Source organism: Ahaetulla prasina, chromosome 6 (genome assembly GCF_028640845.1).
Source record: "Ahaetulla prasina isolate Xishuangbanna chromosome 6, ASM2864084v1, whole genome shotgun sequence".
In the NCBI taxonomy this organism is placed as follows: domain Eukaryota; kingdom Metazoa; phylum Chordata; class Lepidosauria; order Squamata; family Colubridae; genus Ahaetulla; species Ahaetulla prasina.
The window spans coordinates 50,180,582-50,201,218 of NC_080544.1; the positions used below are offsets into that span (position 1 = coordinate 50,180,582).

Genomic DNA, 20,637 nt, shown 5'->3' on the forward strand with positions numbered 1-20,637 from the left:
AAATCATGTCGTGTTTGAATTCCTTTATGCCATATTATTTGTAATAGAGATCGTGTGTGTGCGCCACTGAAATCCTTCATGTGCATATTTATATGTGCTATAGTTCAATTCTTTGAATTCTGGTCACACATAACAAACTGGAAGTAATTTTCATTGAATTCCACTTGTCCATAGGCATGAATGAAAGTGCATGTGTTATTCAGTTCAGCTAGGTAAAGTGGATAATTAACTTTCAATTAATCAAGGAATCATTTTATCAATCGATGATATTTCAATAAAAATAATATCTTTTAACAGAAGTGTTATCATGGCTGTATGTCAGGATCGTATTAATGACTAATTAAAAAACACCTGATTTCCTGGTATTTAGCATTAAATGTTTAATCCAGAGGATTATGAAAGAGTCAGGGCAAGGGAAAAAAAGAAGCTCATGCAAACACAACTAAGCTTTGCCTCTCAATCAGGATAGTACATTCTGTGGACTGAAAACGTTTGAAAACTCTGCCTTAATCCATCAAAGGAAAATGAACCAGTGACGTGCCAATTTTAAGACGTTTTAAACTTCTGAATGGACAAGTTCAGAGTGCTGCTTTGAACCAGCAGAAGAATAATTGGCAGTGGACAAGGGTTTTGGTTGAAAAGTTACCGACGAGGTTTCTAGATCGGGCCATGCAGTTAGTCTAATTTTAACGATTTAGAGGTAGAATGTGTGTGTGTGTGTGCATGTGTGAACAAACAAGATATGTGGGTGCATACACACACACATACACATGTTACTTAGTTGGGTAATGAATCATCTATAAGCAAACAACCAACTTGAGAGATAGTGTTCATTTTTTTTTTTAGTTTTCGAGAAGTTATTATATTTTAGGGATATCTAACTATGTTGGGGATTGGAGTACTATACTTCCCCAAAAAAGCGGGCTCTAGTGCACTACTTAATAAAAGGAAACTTAACCCTAGCCTTCAATTATTTTTTAAAAAATGCCAATTAGAAAACATTGTTTCAATGTTTGTAAAGTATCTTGCTGGTCCAACAGATATGTCATGCAGATCATTAAAACAGGATGCTTTTTAAATTAAAAATTATACTCTGCTCGACTGCATCAATGCCACTCAAAAGCAGTTTGTAGAAGCAGTGTTATCTTAGTAAATACATGAGATATATTGTTGTGATCCAACTATTGGATCCTGGTTTAAAAACAGTGGCAGGAACTTGTGTTCCTTCAAAATGTCTGCGTCTCTCACTGTTGACTACATTAACTGGGGAAGCAGTAGGTTTTTTACTCATTGAAAAATGAAACTTTTCAAATATATAGTCTTCCACTCTACTTGATCAGCCATGCTTATTGTGCTTTAAAGTGATTTTTTTTTTCACTCATGGAATTGAGCTTGAAAGCTCTGAAAATGCTCTGAAAATGGAGTGGTTGTCAGTGCTGCTAAATTATAAGCAAGTGAAAAAAAAGATGTTTCTTTTGGCATGATCAATATATGCTGGTAAGCCTATTTATCCCCAATATCCAAAATCTGGTTTTCAAGACTGAAATATTGAGTCTAGAATATTAGAGTGTGCGAAGCAGCCGAGCTGAGAGCAGCTTTAACTTTTGAAAGAGGAGCTTCATTTGCGTTTCTTCCTGCGGTGAAACATTTCTTTTGAAATATTATCATGGCTCAAATAAATACTTTTTAATTTTGGCTTGGTTGCATGGCCTTCTCCAACCCTTCAGATTTTTGATAATTCGATATTTATTTTCTTACCCTCCTCTCATAACTCCCACAATTGTTTTGTGCAGTTGATGGATCAAGTTAATGTAGGGTAGACAGAAAAATGCAAATTTTAAAATTATATTCTAATGAATTAAAGTTACTGCCTAAAATTAAGAGCATTGATTCACACAGTCCTTTCAGACATTGCATAAATAGTCCAAGTAAATATTTTCATTCTGTTGAGTGATCATGAAATCTGATGTATTTTAAACATTTTGTACAACTTGGGCAGTTTTAATGGAAAGTCAATTATAACTATAATAAAAAAATAAATATTAGATGCTCTCATAGAGCATAAGAGCTGAATTTCATCCAGATATGAGGCAAAAAAAAAAAGCAAAGTTTACACTGGTTGTTTTGTGCAACTAACTTTGAAAAACCTTACAAATAAGATAATTTATCCAGCTGTTAATATTCTTCTTTCTTGGTACATTGTCACTATATTCCATAAGCATTTCACTTTACTTTCTCCAGTAAAACAAAACTAAATATTTCAGTTATTCAATCAAAAAATTAGCATACAATAGAGATGGGAGAGGGAAAAAAGTCAGGCTTGGGATTACAGGTATCTCAATTTACGACCAGTTGTTAACAAATATTACCCCATTTTACGACCATCCTTGCCACAGTTGTTAAGTGAATCTGGCTTCCGCATTGACTTTGCTTTTCAGAAAGTCACAAAAGGGAATTGCATGACCCCAGGACACTGTAACCTTCATAAATGTGAGTCAAGCATCTGAATTTTGATCACATGACCATGGGGGGGGGAAGGTCATAAGTCACTTTTTTCAGTGCCATTGTAACTTCAAACGGTCACTAAATGAAGTGTTGTAAGTTGAGAAATACCTATACTTTGAGCATGGTATGTACGAATAAACAAACAAATAAAATAAACTTTTTACAATTCCATCTCATTTCTCACAGGCAGGCATGGCCTCCCCAGAGATTCCTGAACAATTGATTATTGCCTTGGAACCAGAAGCTGCATCAATTTATTGCAGGAAGCTCCGCCTTCATCAGATGATAGACCTAAGCAGTAGAGCACCTGTCAATGGCTACACTCCCAGTGAACCTATTGCCTCAGGTTTTACACCAGGTACCACTCTTTTAATCAGACTTTGATTTGATGATGCATCTGATTCCTGCAGCCCACCTGTTTTCTTATGGAAGTGTCTCTTTAAGATGGTCTGAGTTTGATAATGGGGAAACCAAGAAACGGTCCCTTGCTTATTAACTTTCTCTTGGGGGATGTTGGAATTTGCATGCCAACCTATGTGGAAGTTCCAGATTTGTTTGTACTGCTCCAATCAAAATGTGAACTGTTTGCGGTTTTAGAGAACAATAAACTGCTATCGAGTGTAATTTACTGATCTAATTTAAGCAAATGTTTTAAGACGTGTATATGGCTGTGCAATTCAAAACACTGCAGCTCTGTGGGGCATAGAACAAATTAAGGAACAGATATCAAATGAATATCAACAATTCTAATTCAAAATTTAGTGAGCAATAATCAATAAACAGTGAACAGAAGGCAATTCTGTTCACCAGGATATCCTGTTTGTTTTGTGGGCCTGTAGTCATTGCTCAAGATAAAAACAATACAATATGCTCTTCTTTTGTTTTCCAGCATGCTTATTTCCTTTGAGGGTTTTTTTTTTCCAAATGAAAATAATCTTTAAGAAATACGATAGGAAAGGGAGACTTATGAGTACAAAGAGATTGTAAACACCTAAAGATATTTTGGTGTATTTCTCCTCTACAGATCTGCTAAGCTTAAGAGACAAATGATCTGCCTTAATGTCCGACAGTTTCTCATATTCACAGTTATTTATGAATTAATAGGCTAACCGATGACAAAATACTGCAAAACTACTTTCAGCAGGATTTGGTTTGCTTCATCTTTATTGAATGTTTATGGCAAGTTTGCAGTAAAAGGTTTGGTTTATGTAGAATTAAAAGCCTTCAACCACCACAGATGCCTATTTGGAGTCAATTTGTTGAAAGAATTACACCAAGAGCTACACCACTTTGGGCCTATTGCTTTGATTATCAGTGCACTGGTTCTAATTCATAACTGCATGATGTCTAACCCACTTCCCGGTATCTGCTTCCTGCTCCATATACATACAGCTTTGCTTTTGCTCTTTTATATTCAAATCATTTTCTCTCTGTGTCGCCACTAGCAAAAGAACATATTCGACGAAATCGACAGAGCCGCACATTTTTGGTTGAAAACGTCATAGGAGAAATCTGGTCCGAATTGGAGGAAGGTAGTGTCCATTCTTTTGGTCTCGCTGGTTTTGCGTTGCCAGCAAAATTGGGATCTCTGCGAGACTCTTGCCTTGTTCCTTTAGTGCCTTTGTGAATATTTGAGTCTAATAAATGCAGAGGGTCATATAAAGACACATTTGTAAACACATGTCTTAAAAATTGTAGGCCACTGAAAAAAACTTCTGTTGTTCCTTACTGCAGTTACTTACCCATCCACTGCTTCCCACCATGTGGACTTGTTCGCAACACCAGATAGGTGTTGGCTAAAGAATTTTAGAGTTTGGAATTTATCCCTCTGAAGCAGGGGTCTCCAACTTGTGGACTTGTGGACTTGTCCAACTTGTCCAACTTGTGGACTTCAACTCCCAGAGTTCCTCAGCCAGCTTTGCTGGCTGAGGGACTCTGGGTGTTGAAGTCCACAAGTCTTAAAGAGACCAAGGTTGGAGAACAGTTGTGGGATTCAATTTTTTTAACAACCGGTTCTGTGGGTGTGGCTTATTTTGGGGTGTGGCTAGCTGGTCATGTGACCGGGTGGCCATGGCTATGGGCATAGAAACTACTCAGAGGGCTAAAAAAAGTCATTTCTGACCAGTCCTCGCACTTTTGACCGGTCCTCGCACTTATGACCATCCTCACATTAATGCCCATTGCAGCATTTTTAGCAACCATGTCACTCATTTCACAACTGCTTCTTTTCACCACGGTTACAAGATAGGGCGCAAAATGTAAAATGTGAGGACAGTCGTAGGTGTGAGGACCGGTCAAAAGTGTGAGGACAGGTCAAAAATAACTTTTTCAGCCCTCTGAGTAATCCCTATGCACAAAATGCTGCAAACAGGCATAAATGATGACCGGTCATAAGTGTGAGGACTGGTCAAAAGTGCGAGAACCTGTCAGAAATCACTTTTTTCAGCCCTCTGGGTAGTCCCTATATGCAAGGGACTACTCAGAGGACTGAAAAAGTTATTTTTGACCTGTCCTTGCACTTTTGACCAGTCTCGCACTTACGACTGTCCTCACAGTTTACGTTTTGCACCCTATCTTGTAACCGTAGTGAAGAGAAGCAGTTGTGAAATGAGTGACACGGTTAAGAATGCTGCAACAGGCATAAATGTGAAGATGGTCATAAATGCGAGGTCTGTTCAAAAGTGTCAGAACCTATCAGAAATCACTTTTTTCAGCCCTCTCCCAGAGGACTGAAAAAAGTGATTTCCGACTGGTTCTCACACTTTTGACCAGTCCTCACACTTACGACCGATCATTTATGCCTGTTGCAGCATTTTTAATAACCATGTCACTCATGTCACAACTGCGGTGCTTCATGTGACCGGGTGGGCGAGGCCAGGTGATCATGTAACATAGCTTCTTTGCCCTAATGGCAGTTTGCTACAATGTTCGTAAGTGTGAAAAACGGTCATAAGTCACTTTTTCAGTGCCATGCTTGTTAAACCAATTACCAGAACAAATCCATTCTCTCTCCCTCTTTCTCTTCATCTCTTTCTCCCCCTTTCTCTCTTTCTCTCCTTCATCTCTTTCTCCCTCCCTCTTTCTCTCCTTCATCTTTCTCCCCCCTCTTTCTCTCCATCTTTCTCTCCTTAATCTCTCCTTCTCCCTCCTTCTTTCTCCCCTTTCTCTTCATCTTTTCCCCTTCTATCCTTCATCTCTTTCTTTCCTTCATCTTTCTCCATCTTTCTCCTTAATCTCTTCTCCTCCTTCCCTTTCTCTCCATCTTTCTCCCCTTTCTTCTCCATCTTTCTCCCCTTCTATCCTTCATTTCTTTCTTTCCTTCATCTTTCTCCATCTTTCTCTCCTTAATCTCTTTCTCCTCCTTCCCTTCTCTCCATCTTTCTCCCCTTTCTTCTTCATCTTTTCCCCTTCTATCCTTCATCTCTTTCTTTCCTTCATCTTTCTCTCCATCTTTCTCTCCTTAATCTCTCTTTCTCCCTCCTTCCCTTTCTCTCCATCTTTCTCCCTTTTCTCTTCTCCATCTTTCTCCCCCTTCTATCCTTCATTTCTTTCTTTCCTTCATCTTTCTCTCCATCTTTCTCTCCTTAATCTCTCTTTCTCCCTCCTTCCCTTCTCTCCATCTTTCTCCCTTTTCTCTTCTTCATCTTTCTCCCCCTTCTATCCTTCATCATTTTCTGTCCCCCTCTTTCTCTCCATCACTCTTTCTCCAGATGGGGTAGGGTAGGCTGGTGCTGCGTGGGTGGGAGGCGGCCGAAGGACAGTCCTGCTGGGTGGGAAGCAGGCCGAGGCGATTGACACACGCTTCGCTGCCCACCTGATCCAAGCTCCTCGCTGGCTGCGCTTTAATCGCTGGCTAGAGAGACGCTTGGATGCAGGCAGACCCGGGAAGGAGGATTAGCAGGCCACCAGCCGCGCGAGGGAGGCTGAGCGCCTTTGAAGTGACAACCAGCAAAGCAAACGCAGGGGAAGGGCTTCTTCCCCCTTCACAGAAGCCCCACAGCCAGCGCCCCTCATCCCCATAGAAACATCTTCCGGTTTAAAGGCCCCTCTCCGCGGACTCCCAGGCCCCGCCCTCCACCTCTCATTCCCAAATCCCCCCTCCCCTCCCCAACAGTCCCAGTGGGGGGGGAAATCACTCACCGGCCCTCTCCCCCTGCAGGCCCCTGGCGACTCCCCCGCCCCCCCACATGGTTGGTTTGGTTGGCTTTGGTTTCAAAACGAAGTTCCGAAGGGGCAAGACGCAGTAGGAGCCAGGCCCGCGCCCCATGATGTGTTTCCGGAAACCGGTAACGCTGCAAAAAACCACGTGACAGGGAGGAAGGGAGGGAGGCCGGGGCTACCACACCGTGCGGAGAGACACCCCCCCCACCCCCCCCTCAGTCGAGTAAGGATCACGTGAGCCCGGGAATTCTGCTCGCGATCGGTACAGAAGAGGAGGAGGAGGAGGAAAGGAAGGGCCACGTGGCCAGCGAGGCACTTTAATCGCTGGCTAGAGAGACGCTTGGATGCAGGCAGGCTTCTGTTGGATCGGATCCATGCACCTCGCTCTCCACCCAATCCAAGCGCCACGCGATTAAAGCGCCCACCGACCGAAGCCTGCCTGCATCCAAGTGTCTCTCTAGCCAGCGATTAAAGCGCCTCGCTGGCCACCCGATCCAAGCACCACGTGGCCGCCGACAGACACTGGTAAGTAATGGTGGGGAGGGGAGGGGCAAGGGGCGGGGCAAACCGGCAATTTAACAAACGTTTCGGCTGAACCGCCTAGAACCGCCAGAATCCTACCACTGTTGGAGACCCCTGCTCTGAAGGGTTGCCCAGGTTTACCTCTGTAATTTATAGAAGGAAATGCTGCTTTTAAAGATTGCCCTAAATTGTCAGCTGGTCTAAGACTGTGCAACTTGTCTAATACAAGTCATATCATGACAGGGTTTTAATTTTTCAGTGGCTTTTAGTCAGCTTACATATACAATTCAGCATGCTTTTTTATTAAAGTCTTCTGCACCACTTAAATTAATTGAGTCCTGTGGCTTTCAGAAAGAGGTGTTTTTTGTGTGTGACAGTAATCCTAATTATTTTAAAAATATTTCACCACCATCTAAAAGTATTTGTAATTTTGTTGATCTATGCATTGCTTAGAAGATTTGGACTGTGAACTGGATTGTAAATTCTTTAAATAAGTTATTTGCTGCCCACGCAGGATAACAACAGTAAGGCAATAGAACTCAGTTGTGGGTTATGTGACTCATTCAAGAACAATTTATTTATATATTTATAAATATATTATAAATTTAGAAACCACCCATTTCCCTCACAGAGGACTCTTGGTAGTGAGTGGTGTACAAGTGAAATGTAAAAACATAAAAATTTTATATAAATATTATATTAGGAGGCAAGGATAGTTAAATTCAAAGTTAAAAAGACCGGAGGAGGGAGGGTCTTCAAGAGGCCAAGCAGCACCATGGTTGCATTGTTACTTTCGGAGCCACAAGCAAGTTGGCAGAGCCAGGCCTTCAGACATTCCTGAAAGGCCAGGAAAATGGGGGCCCACCACACCTGTTAGGGGGGTCAGAATGTTCCAAAGGGCAGGGGCAATGACAGATAAAGCTCTCTACCTGGATCCTGCCAGTCACAATTCTTTAGCTGATGGGTCCACAACTTCTTTCTAGATCAGTGGTTCTCAACCTTTATAGTGTTGCGATCCCTTTAATACAATTCCCCACGATGTGGCGACCCCAACCAATCTCAGCGTGCCTCAGCAGCCGCAGAAGGGGGAAAAAAGCGGCAAACTGTTTTTTTGAATTTATCGCGCCTGAAGCCGTATTGGCTAGCGATCTGAATTGCTTGCGATTGCCTTGAGGACAGAGGCATTAAAGCGGAGACTCCTCCCCTATTAAGTTTACCGCGCCTGAAGCCAGATTAGGCTAGCGATTGGGAGTGATTGCAGCTGGCTTGAGAGGGAGACATCAGAGCAAAGATTTCTCTCTTTTTTAATTCATTGCGCCTGAAGCTGAATTTGGCTAGCAATTTGAAGAGCCTGCAGCTGGCTTGTGGAGTCAACCATTGGAGCGCGATTCTTCGACTCGCAAGTATATTTCCCATATTTCTGATGGTCTTAGGCGACCCCTGGCAAATCGTCATTCGACCCCCAATGGGGTTGCGACCCACAGGTTGAGAACCGCTGTTCTAGATAGTGTCCAGTTTAAAAACTTTCATATTTTGTAGTCACGCTTGATTGTTAAGGCTGGTTGTGGCAAAGACCTTGAACCAAGATAGTTTTTCAAGAACTTTTAGCTGATGGGCTCCCCAACTTACCCTCCCTGCCTAATTGGATGAGGTGGGCCATTCTAATGGGATGAGAATGGTTCAGCAAGTAATCTGGCTCCATACCATGTAAGGTTTAAAGGTCACCTTGAATTGCACCTGGAAACAGCAGGAATCCAATGCAGCAGAGGTATTACATGTGCTTTCATTGGGCACTCAAGATTGCTTGTGTGACCTAATTTTGCACCAGCTGAAGCTTTCAGATACTCTTCAAGGATAGCTCCATGTAAAATGCATTGCAATAGTCCAAACAAGAGATGAACAATTGCAGAGTTGTTTAAAAGCATAATGAAAGCCCAATGCTTTGGGGTGAAGGAACCACTATAAACCTATTTATCTTTATTAACTCACAGTATAAATAAGTTATTCTAGTTATCACTCTGTACATGGTTCAAGCATTAGTGCCTAAATGTGCTGCATTCCTAATTTGCTCTCCATTTTCAAATCAGTAGCAAACTAGCTCATATGGTGAAATATATTTGTAGCTTTTGGCATAAGCTTCAATTATATGACTTTTTTTTTTGTAAACTTGTTGTGGTTTTCATGAAGTGGCTTTTAAAATAAATGCAAAATGCCCATTGGGGGACAAAATCCCAACTGTTGTTATTCCCTTTGAATTAACAGGTGACCGTTACATAGTTGTGGATGGGGGAGGAGGAACAGTGGATGTGACTGTGCACCAGATCAGGTTACCGGAAGGACATTTGAAGGAACTATACAAGGCAACTGGTAAAATAGGTTCCTCACTCCTACTCTTTATAGAACATTTAATTTCTTCACTCTGAAAACAACTTGTTACAAGGTTTGCTGGAAGTCATGTAGTCTGTTCCAAAGAAACGTATCTTTCAAGAAAAGCAAAAATTGGCATTGTGGTTCCTTAACTGCTTCAAGAAATGAAGAAGAAATTATACAGCACATTGATTCTACTATATAATTTTGTCCCTCAGGTTCATTATGAGTTTTTTATGAGATGAGAGTATCAGTTTATTCTAACAGGCATTTTAAATGAAGATATGTAGGAACGGCTACATGTGTGCATACATTATTCATTTGGGACTTCTTGACAAATGACACATTCAAAGAACATGTAAGTTATGTTGTGGGATGATCATTTTGGCTAGCCATGCACAACCTACTATCCATGGCTTTTATACAGATGTTGCATTCTTCTCCATGAATGAACTACCTGATAGTGCCAGGATGTCTCCCACATCGATTTCTAGACACAGCTTTGGGGGGATACATAGGGCTACAGCTTTGTCTCCTTGTGCACTGAGTATACAAAGCTGGCATGTTTGACCATGAACATTTTGATGGCAAAGAATAAAACAGTTGATTCCTGTCATGTTGAAAATTCATGGCAATGCTCCTACCTTTGATAGCCTTTTATCATAGCAGAAAGGTGCTTGACTTTTCTAGGCAAAATGCTAGACCCATAATTTTTCGCTGTATCATTTCTTAAATAATGTTTTCCATTAACAATATTTTATTTCTCATGCAGGAGGTCCATATGGCTCTTTAGGTGTAGACTATGAATTTGAAAAACTTCTGTGCAAAATATTTGGTGAAGATTTTATTGAACAATTTAAAATCAAGCGTCCTGCTGCCTGGGTTGATCTGATGATAGCGTTTGAATCTCGCAAGAGAGCAGCAGCTCCAGATCGGACAAATCCACTGAATATCACCCTGCCTTTTTCTTTCATTGACTACTACAAGAAGTTTCGAGGTCACAGTGTAGAACATGCCTTAAGGAAAAGCAAGTAAGTCAGAAATTGGCTAAGCCATTCTGTGACTTGTTTTTTCTGGAAATAAATCATATGGAGTCACTGATAGTTTTTTTTTAAATAGATGTGCATAAGATTCACCATGGAACAATCCAGAAAATTTCTTGTATTAGTTGCATGAAATATGAATAATTAATTCAAGTTCAGCTGGACAAATTGCTGACAATATGTGAAGGAACACTAGCATGTACACAGTTTTTTTCTTCCTTTCCAGCATTAAGCTTGTAAAATTGCCAAACCCAAACTTCCCTCCTTGACTAGTCCATTACAAAAAGAAAACCACAGCTTCTTCTATCCCTTCCTTAAAATTCAATTTTGTGAAATTGCTCCATTTATCATGAAGATGTAGACTGTTTATCATAGCATTTGCTAATGTAAACGATCTTAAAGTATGTAAGAAGAATGTGGGAGGTTTTTTTTTCCTTCTGTTTGGAACAATCTCCCATTAATAAGTGATAGAAAGGATGGCGTACTATGCAGGTCAATGGCATATCTTTAGAATGTTATCTTTAGAATTTTTTAAAAGCACCAAAGGCCTCTTCTAACAGGAGGGTGAAAAATCTAGCTCTGCTGCAAAAATATTTCTGTTCACACAGAATATGACACACACAAAATATGACACTTGAATTTCACCAACCGGCTAGGCCTTATTGTCACATGCTGTTCTGATCCAAAAGACTCACCAACTCAAAAGCAACTTGAGAAAGTGAGTGTCCTTCCTTGTGCAAACAGATGTGTGTTCTGCTAGTGGAAAGCCTGTACTCATCTTTAAAAGCATGTCCTTGCTGTGAATGACTTTTTGTCTGTAACAAGTGGCAATCAAATCAAGATGAGAAATTCTGCCTGCCTATTTTGCAGGGAGAAGGCATGTCAGGCACAGAAAACAAGTTATATTTTAGTGGCAGAATAGGCAAGAGTTTCCTGCCAGTTTTAAACAATATTTCCCTTCTAAGGAGCGTTAAGTGTAGAGGTGTACACAGGAATGTGGACTGGCTTTGCCTTAAGACTTTTTCATCTTGATGTTAAATGGAAAATGGGATTGCACAAGTGAGATTGATTCCTGACATGATAGAGCATTAACTAACCTCTGTCTCTAAAACCTTTGTTCAGTGAGGCTGAAGTTTTTGGTTTTTTTTTAATTTTGTCACAACATTATACGCAAACATTGACATAAAAACAACAACATACCATATAAACATATATATAGGCTAAAATATGTATAAAATATAAAATATAGGCTAAAATATGTATATATATATAAGCAAAAGTATTAATTTGATATAATGAAAGGGAACAATAGGACAGGAACGGTAGGCACTTTTGTGCTCTTATGCACATCCCTTATAGTCCTCTTAGGAATGGGGTGAGGTCAATAGCAGACAGTTTTTGGTTAAAGATTTTGAGAAAAGACCACAGAGTCAGGTAGTGAGTTCCAAGCGTTAACAACTCTGTTACAAAAGTCATATTTTCTGCAATCAAGATTGAAGCGGTTAACATTAAGCTTAAATCTATTGTGTGCTCTTGTATTATTGCGATTGAAGCTGAAGTAGTCTTTAACAGGAAGGACATTGCAATAGATGATTCTGTGTGTTAAACAAAGGTCTTGTTGGAGTCGGCGGAGTTCTAAGTTTTCTAATCCCAGGATTTCAAGTCTGGTGGTATAAAGTATTCTGTTGTATTTTGTTGAAGGATCAGAGCTGATGTACATCTTTGTACTAACCTTCTACATGTAGACTTTTGAATATTCAGTTAGGATCATTTTTAGTCTTTTTCCCCAAATGAAATATTGATCCATCTCTTCACATTCCCTTATTCCCTACAAAAAGTTCCAAATAATTCTTAACCTGTACAATGTTGCCTCCGTTGACTTCATGCCAATCTTCAAGAAAGTTTCTTAGAACTAGGGTAGGTTTTTTTAAAAAGTTGCTTTCTTTGTTTTTTCAGTGTGGATTTTGTGAAGTGGTCCTCCCAAGGTATGCTGAGGATGAGTCCTGATGCAATGAATGCCCTCTTCAAACCTACAATTGACCAAATTATACAACATCTCAGTAGGTATTAAGGGTGTATAAGGCTTTAAAATAGTCATTAAGAGCCAGAACATGCAGAATGTAGAGACCTTATCTCTTCAGGACAAGTAATCCAAAATGTTTATCATATTGCACTTTTTTTAGCAGTTGTTTAGTTTGAGTATATAAGTCTTACCATAATTTCCATTGAACATACAGCCTGAAAAATACAAATTCTATATGCCAGAAAAAATTATATTCTTGTTTAAAGAGTATCATTTTTGTAGGATTATGGTTATTATCAAGTTATATATGAAGAATGTTGCCCATTTTGATTTCTTTATACTGTCTCCCTTCCTGAACACACTATATACTGTATAACATTCTGATCCATAAGTATCTATATATACCCCCATAGACATGCATACACCTGTGCCTAGCGTTTTTATCAAATTGTTCTCATGAGACTAGATTCTTTTCTCACTGGGTCTTAGTAAATGCACTATTTTTTTCACCCCATGGATTTCTTTCTCTGCTCAGGTGAGATTTTTGAAAAACCTGAACTGACAAATGTAAAGTTCCTATTCCTTGTGGGTGGATTTGCCGAAGCCCCACTTCTACAACAAGCTGTCCAGAATGCTTTTGGCTCAAAATGCCGAATCATCATCCCACAGGATGTGGGGCTCACCATCCTGAAAGGAGCCGTCCTCTTTGGTCTGGATCCTGCTGTCATTAAAGTGCGTCGTTCCCCCCTGACCTATGGGGTGGGAGTCCTGAATCGCTACGTGGAAGGGAAGCACCCTACTGAAAAGTTGCTAGTTAAAGATGGCACCCGTTGGTGCACTGACGTCTTCGACAAGTTTATCTCGGCTGACCAGTCTGTGGCGCTTGGGGAGACCGTGTCCCGCAGCTATACCCCTGCCAAGCCTTCTCAGCTGGTCATTGTGATCAACATCTACAGCTCGGAACACGATAATGTGAATTTCATCACTGAACCTGGAGTGAGGAAGTGTGGCACACTGCGCTTGGATCTGACAGGAAGTGACAAATCCGTGCCAGGCCGGAGGGAAATTAAAACGCTAATGCAGTTTGGAGACACTGAGATTAAAGCCATGGCAATTGACATTGCCACTTCTAAAAGTGTAAAAGCTGGCATTGATTTCCTAAACTACTGATATATTTTTTTCTTTTCTTTTCCATGACCCTTACCCCCTATTGTTTCAGTGTTCTGTTCACTGGCTGCCAAAAACATCCTGCATTTTGGCTAGATAGATAAAGCATAGACAAAGAAAGTATCAGGATTTTTGATTATTATTTTTTGCTCTTGAAATTACCTATTCGGAATCTGAACATAGAGTTATCAGGTGCTACACAGTAAAGTGAACAACCCAAATATGTAATGAAAATTTAGCGCTGAAATATTACTGCTCTATTTATTTGGGAGACACGTTGCTTTACTTGATGTCTTTCATATGTTCTGAATTCTAGGGCCTAATAATCAAATCTGTTATTTCTACATTTAGGGTACCAATTAATGTACCTTTTTTTTTTTTAAGCACTAAAAAGTGAAATTTATAACCATGACTTGTGGTTAACAGTTTCACAGTTTCATATTTCACAGTAGAAATATCTTTTCAACAAATTTTAAAAGATAACCTCTCTTATTTATATGATGGAGTAAGAATACTGGAATTTAAGCATGTAAAAATGCAAATGAACAGCTGCTGCAAAACAGGTTTAGAAATTGGGTCTTTGTAGCACAAAACTGTTACTTCTTTATAGGATCAAATGAGGTGTTAGTTTGGTGGGGGTTTGCTTCTGTTCAATGAAGTTTTAAGTTAGTAAACCTGTTAGAGCTGTAATCTTACTAAAGAAATGATCCAGTAGTAACATTTGTGGGAAATGCTGAAGCAAGAAGTATACTTGCTTTCTAGATAATGCCAACACACATTAGAACATTATCTTAGGAAAGGAATTCCGCCCCCCTGTGGAGAGAAGTAACATTGCACCTGAATGATTGGCCATTTATAGTTTTAAAAGAATTCAATTACAATGTTGTGTCCAATTAATTAACACCAACTTTAGTTTTGTAGCACTGATGCTTGGCATTTCCCTCTTTTTCAATATTGAATAGAAATGCTTCCCAAAGATTAAACCAATTCTATAAATGAGAAAGTGTCCCCACTTCCCATTTTACTGTTGGCAACCTCTGGCTTTATTTATCTATACCTCTCGTCAGCCAGTTCTTGTACAAAACAAAGGGGGTGTGGTAGCAATAGTTAACCAGAGATCATCTCTATCAGGTTGTAGAGTGAAAGGATCCATTTTCATTCTTTCTCAGCCATGCCAAACAAAGGAAAAATTTCCTGTGTTGATCCTAGAGAGTCGTATCTCATAAAAGGAAAGTCATAACATTTTCCTGGGGCCAGCTTATTTATTTGATAAAATAATTTATATAAATATAACTCTATAGAAGTTACTCAACATTTCGTTAAGGAAAAAAATATATTAAATTCACAACTAGGTACAGTGTCAGCTATTTACCAATCCCTGCAGAATCAGATGCTCTCCCTACATCTTCCCTTTGGAATAACTTCATAAACCAGGGGTGTCAAACCTGCTCGCATTGCAGGCTGTATCATGGCATATCACAATGTTTTTGCCTTTGTGGAGCCAGGTTGGGTGTGACCTGCACAAGCTATATCTGACCCGTGGGCCGCCAGTTTGACAGGCCTGACATAAACGGATGTTCAAGAATTTGAATGTTCCTTGAAGGAAATGTACTGCCTTCAATTTAGCTCCTTGTGAGCTGCTTCCGTTCTGTGACCACTAGCCTGACTTTAGCAATAGACTCCAGGAAACGTAACTTCTTGGCAGAGAAAAAGAAAACCCTGCAAAGAAGTAGTTGAGCAGTGTTATTTCTGACCAGAAGAGGGAGTACAGACATTATTTCTGAGATCACTTAAATGGCTTCCAAGGGACACAACAATACTTTACATTCAACCTGAGTGAAGCTTTAACTGACTTGCGTCCAAGAAGGGAGAATGAAACATCAATCTTCACAAAGAAACTGACTAAAACTCTAGTGCCGTCTTGTCCAAACTGGTGTCATCCAGTAGTGTTGACCTGTAAATCCCAGAATTCCCAGGCAAGATAATCAACAGCCATGTTGTATAGGATTTCTGGAAGCTACAATGTCAAAACTCCCTGAAAGCATTACATTGTGGAAGATCCCTAGCAACAGGGGGCTGCCTCTGCTCAGTCTGTCTAAAATTGCCTATGCCATGGACAAATCTCTGATGTGACTACAGGGGATTTGATGAAAATACACTGCCAGCTTAGTGTGTCTTTCTAGGCTAACAACTTACAGTATGAAAGCTGCTTCCAGTTGAGCACTACAATTCAGAGCTTGATAGGTAGCTAATTCCAACATGTTGGATTTGAGGCCAAATTCATGACAGCAGAAGGGTCTATTTTGTCAGCTGGAAGGTGACACTCCCCACCCCCCCAACACTGAGAAAACACATTGTCATCCATTGAAATCCATTATGCTTTCAAGATGTCTGAAAGCTAAATTGTTTAGCCGGATCTTTTTTCCTATTAGCTATGCATGAACGAAAAGCCATAGAATCATTTTTTCCGCTCTCAAAATCTCAGATTTCTCATTAAACACATAATTTAGGGACAAACTTTGCATCCTGCCAACATTTTGATTTTCTAGGAAGAATTATATCCTATAAATATTTCCTGATAGGATGAGAATAAGCTTTGATTTACCATCAGAGGAATAGATTGGGTCATTCGAATTACAACATCTAAACTTGTTCCTCCAATAATTATTCCCCTGGAATAATTATAAAGTATGCATGCTGGCATTTCTTCTTTCATCCTGACTGCTGTGTTTTTAAAAGGCATTTCCCCCTCCCCCCTGTATGAGTGAGTGAATGCGTTTCTGTAGCTTTCAAATAAGCAACTCCGTGGAATGAGTTCCTCCGTGGAACAAGAATTATTTGATGTATATACAATATTTAAATATTGTACAGATGTTTTCTTTCTGAAAGTGGTATTTTCTTGTACAGAATGATCTTTATCCCTGTTGATTTGCATCAGTGTTTAATTTTAAATAATATAGTTTCTTCCGTGACTTCAGTAATTACAGGCTTTTAAAGATGACAAGAGATGTAATGCACAAGATGATCTTATAATAAGGGGAGGGGAGTGTCAGGATGTCAGACAGTACCACATTATTCTCCGTGCTACGCAAATAATAGCTTACAGACACAGTGCTGGATTTTTCATTATTTTTGCTTTAACAGGTACAGGCTGCCTTAATGCTATGCATCTGTGCTCTGCTTTGGATGATACCTGCTCTATATAGAAAGTAGATGATCAGTTACCACATTTTCACACCAAATGAACTCCAATTTCAAGGCATACATTTTGTTTTAATTATGTCTCTTCTGCCAGACAAAAACTGAACCACAATGAAGAATCAGAAAGGGCCCCCAGCAATGGCAGATGAGTTGAAGTTAGTACAGGCCCATACCATCCTCTAATTACAGAACCTATATCAAGCTAAGCCGGGAATCCGCTCAATATAAAATCACATGTTGGATTCTTTAATGCCTGGATAAGCCTTGAATGAGTGTTTCTCAATCATGGCAAGTTTACAGTAGGTGGGCTTCCGTCACCCAGAATTCCCCAGGTAGCAAGGATGGGAATTGAAGTGCATCTGTCATAAACTTTCCAAGGCTGAGAAATACTGCAATAGACCAAAGGTATTTTTTCTGTATTACAAAATCTATATCCCAAATTGTGGAAACACAATTGTTGACCGAGTCACACAATCTCACTGTAAGACTACAATTCATTTTCCCCCCTACTCCCATGACTACTTGCTACATCATCATAACCTCAATAGAATGCTGGTTTATGACTTAAAATTAACATAAGGACAGAAATGATTAAAAAGTGCCACACGTGCTTGCTGTTCATTACTGTGGCTTTAAAAGTCATATGAACTTCCATGAGTGATTCTTTGAAGCTGTAAACCCCCTTCCCCCCAAAGCAGAAGCTGAAAAGGTCAGACTACTTTAAGCAGTAGCAAAAAATGGCACTGGCAGGAGGTGTGAAACATTTATTTCCTTTTCAAAGTTCAGGACCCTCTTACATAATGGAGATATAAATTTTAACCCAATACTGCACTTCAGAAATAAGCCCCCAACCCAGCAGTGTTTACTCCTGGGGAAATGGTTTTAGAACTACAGTGCTTATGACTTATATCAGAAAAACTGCAACTACAGTAAATTCTATCAGCCTACTTCAGAGCAGGTTTGTTGCAGGAAGGAAAACATCAGGAATGTCTAAGCTATCAGCACTTTTTTCCTCAAACTGTTGAATTGTCAGCTTGTATGAGGAAGAAATTTCAGTTACTTTAGATCCTTTATAATACTCTTGCTTAGTCTTTTCTTTCTTTGCACAAATGCCGTCTTGTTCTGACTTTAAGGAAGGCTGATTAGAATCACTTCCCAATCTGAATTGCTTTTCAAAGCCATAGGTTAATCAATCCACTTTTAACAAATTCATTTCCTCTTTTTACATAGCAAACCAATTTTAAAATGGATTCCTGCCGCATCAACAACACCCCCCTTTCCAGCATATTTTTATTGAAGTATCCTCATTTGATTTGAGATTACTTTTCGATGAGTTATATTTCTGGTACAGAAAGGCTTGATAGGAGCAAGGTTTGTTTTTGTTATAAACTTCTTTTCCCTAAACAAAAATGCATGCATAGCAAGCATCTGTATTCCTCTGTCTTCATGAATCAAAATATCAACAAATTAGCTACTATTCCAGCTCTAAAGTACTATATTCCTGCATTATTGAGAAGCCACATACTTGAGATGCAAGGTGTTAATGTGTCGCTAGCGGGAGGGCAGAGGTCCTTTAATTTCTGCATAAAGATTTGTTCCTTTTTAAAAAATGGATTACAATAATCTTAAAGTTAACCAGTTGTTTAGCAGTGCAGAGCTTACATGAAAATATTGCCTTTGGATGGAGAGACATATAAGATTCTGAACTGATTAATGCCTCAATGTGCTTTGTTTCATATGCCTGCAGCCAATGAAGGGAGATAACTCGTGGAGGGCTGCTATGCTTGCAAAATATATAGTATAGCCAACAAACCACTTCAGCTATAATCCTGCCAACAGAAGTACAAATATATTGGCTGATTTGCTCTATTGGGGCTTGTGCTACTTTTAGTTATATATATAAAGCTTTTGACAGTTTTTAGAATATATATACACATTGAAACACATACAAATACAGAATGCCACTGATATAAGATTCAGGTTTTTGGAAAATAATTTTCCTTCCTGCTGTCACCTCTGCCCTAAACTGAGCATAATTTTGCTGGATGTTCTCTCTGCCACTCAGGTTCCACCCTCCCCTTCCTAAAATAATAGTGGAAATAGGATAGATGTTTAATGGAACAGTTTAGAAATAGTAATGCTGTGACAACTTCAGGCTTTATTATGAAGCACTAGGTGACACTTAAAATAAATGGTAAATAAATGCTTATTTATAGATAGAATTTATCCTGTCTTAAGTTGGTAGAAACCATCAAAATGCAAGTAGGAAATTGAAGTTTCCACAAATTATAAGCTGTATCTACCATCTGCTGCAGTAGCGAGTTTCAATTTTGTTCGCTACCTGTTTGCTTGTGGATGCACGCGCAAAGCTTCTGCGCATGCGCAGAGACGTCTGGGCAGGTGGGTGGTTAGCCAATAGAAGATGTTGACTGTGTGAAAAGACACAGGTTCAAGTCCACTCTCAGCCACAGAAATACGTTGGGTAACTGGGCCAAATACTTTCTCACAGTCCAGCTGATCTCATGGAGTTGTTGTCAGGAGGGAGAAAAATGGAGTCTCAAGTGCACCACTTTGAATTCCTGGAGAAAAGGCAGGATATAAGAAGAAACAGATAAATGAAGTTATTTAGTAAAATAATAATGTAAAAATGTTGTAAAAGGAAAGCTTGTTCTACTGATAAACTCTTCACCCTGAGCAGCAACATTTCTCTGCTTTCAGTAGAAGTTTCTGTTAGGGCAAAATCTTAAGAAATCTGGAAACTAGAAAACTTGTCAATCAAATCAGGGCTTGCTAAAAGAGATCTCAGCTACTTGGATAAGCAAATATATCAGTATGTTACAAGATCTACTTTTCAAACAAGGGTTGTGTAATTATTATGGCAAATTGCAATATTTATGGGGAAAAAATCCAGGGTACTTTTGTATAGGTTGTAGAGCATAAAGCCAATGTATACATTCTATGCTTGGATAGCTTCTAAAAGTTTATAAAAACAATCTGGTCCGTGTGATTTCATTGACTGCCTTCCTTGTTCCAGATTCTTAAACACCACTAAATTCTGAAGATTACAGTTTGTTACATTTACATCTGAAAACACTGCTGTTCAAAATTTCAAATAAATTAGTAAATCATGTTGGAAGTAATGTTTTGTGTTATTTTTAAGGCTTCTTGTGTAAAAATTATTTTCTGTTCAGTGGAGTTTACATTATTCTTTAAGCTTGCAAGTATTTTCAGATACTTTTCACTGTTCTGCTTTGTCTAATACTTCATTAATATTTCATATTTGCAATTGGATATTCCAAATTTATTTTTGAAATATACTAAATACTGTGAAATAACCTTGCATAAGAAACTAAAGAGAAAAACCCCACCCTGAATCCAGAATCAAAGCCTATGGCTCTTCCTTAGTAATTTTGCTCTCCAGAGGACTTCCCTTGGAAATTCTCATTTCTTCTAATTAATATCCAATATTCCTGAAAATTACAATGTTGTTTTTTTTCAAATTAGAGCGACAAAATCCAACATGCTTTCTCTGATGTAATCACCACGTTTCATGGTCCTTGCTACCAATAAGCAATACCCTACAATCATGATGCGTGCTGCTGCGTCATCTGACGTTTTTCAAAGAAAGATGGACTTCATGCCGACCAT

The 20,637-nt window shown here is 39.3% G+C and overlaps 1 protein-coding gene across 4 annotated transcripts in view; it reads left to right on the top strand.

The window, feature by feature from the left end:
- Positions 1–20,077, top strand: part of HSPA12A (heat shock protein family A (Hsp70) member 12A) — a 62,821-nt gene extending 42,744 nt beyond the window's left edge. For all 4 annotated transcript variants that reach the window (XM_058187358.1, XM_058187360.1, XM_058187359.1 and 1 more), the window contains exons 7-12: positions 2,692–2,863; positions 3,951–4,037; positions 9,451–9,555; positions 10,328–10,586; positions 12,555–12,658; positions 13,157–20,077. In XM_058187358.1, the coding sequence (XP_058043341.1) occupies positions 2,692–2,863; positions 3,951–4,037; positions 9,451–9,555; positions 10,328–10,586; positions 12,555–12,658; positions 13,157–13,791 (1,362 nt within the window). In that variant the 3' untranslated portion in view covers positions 13,792–20,077. The remainder of the gene's footprint in view (positions 1–2,691; positions 2,864–3,950; positions 4,038–9,450; positions 9,556–10,327; positions 10,587–12,554; positions 12,659–13,156) is intronic.
- Positions 20,078–20,637: the final 560 nt, after the last annotated feature.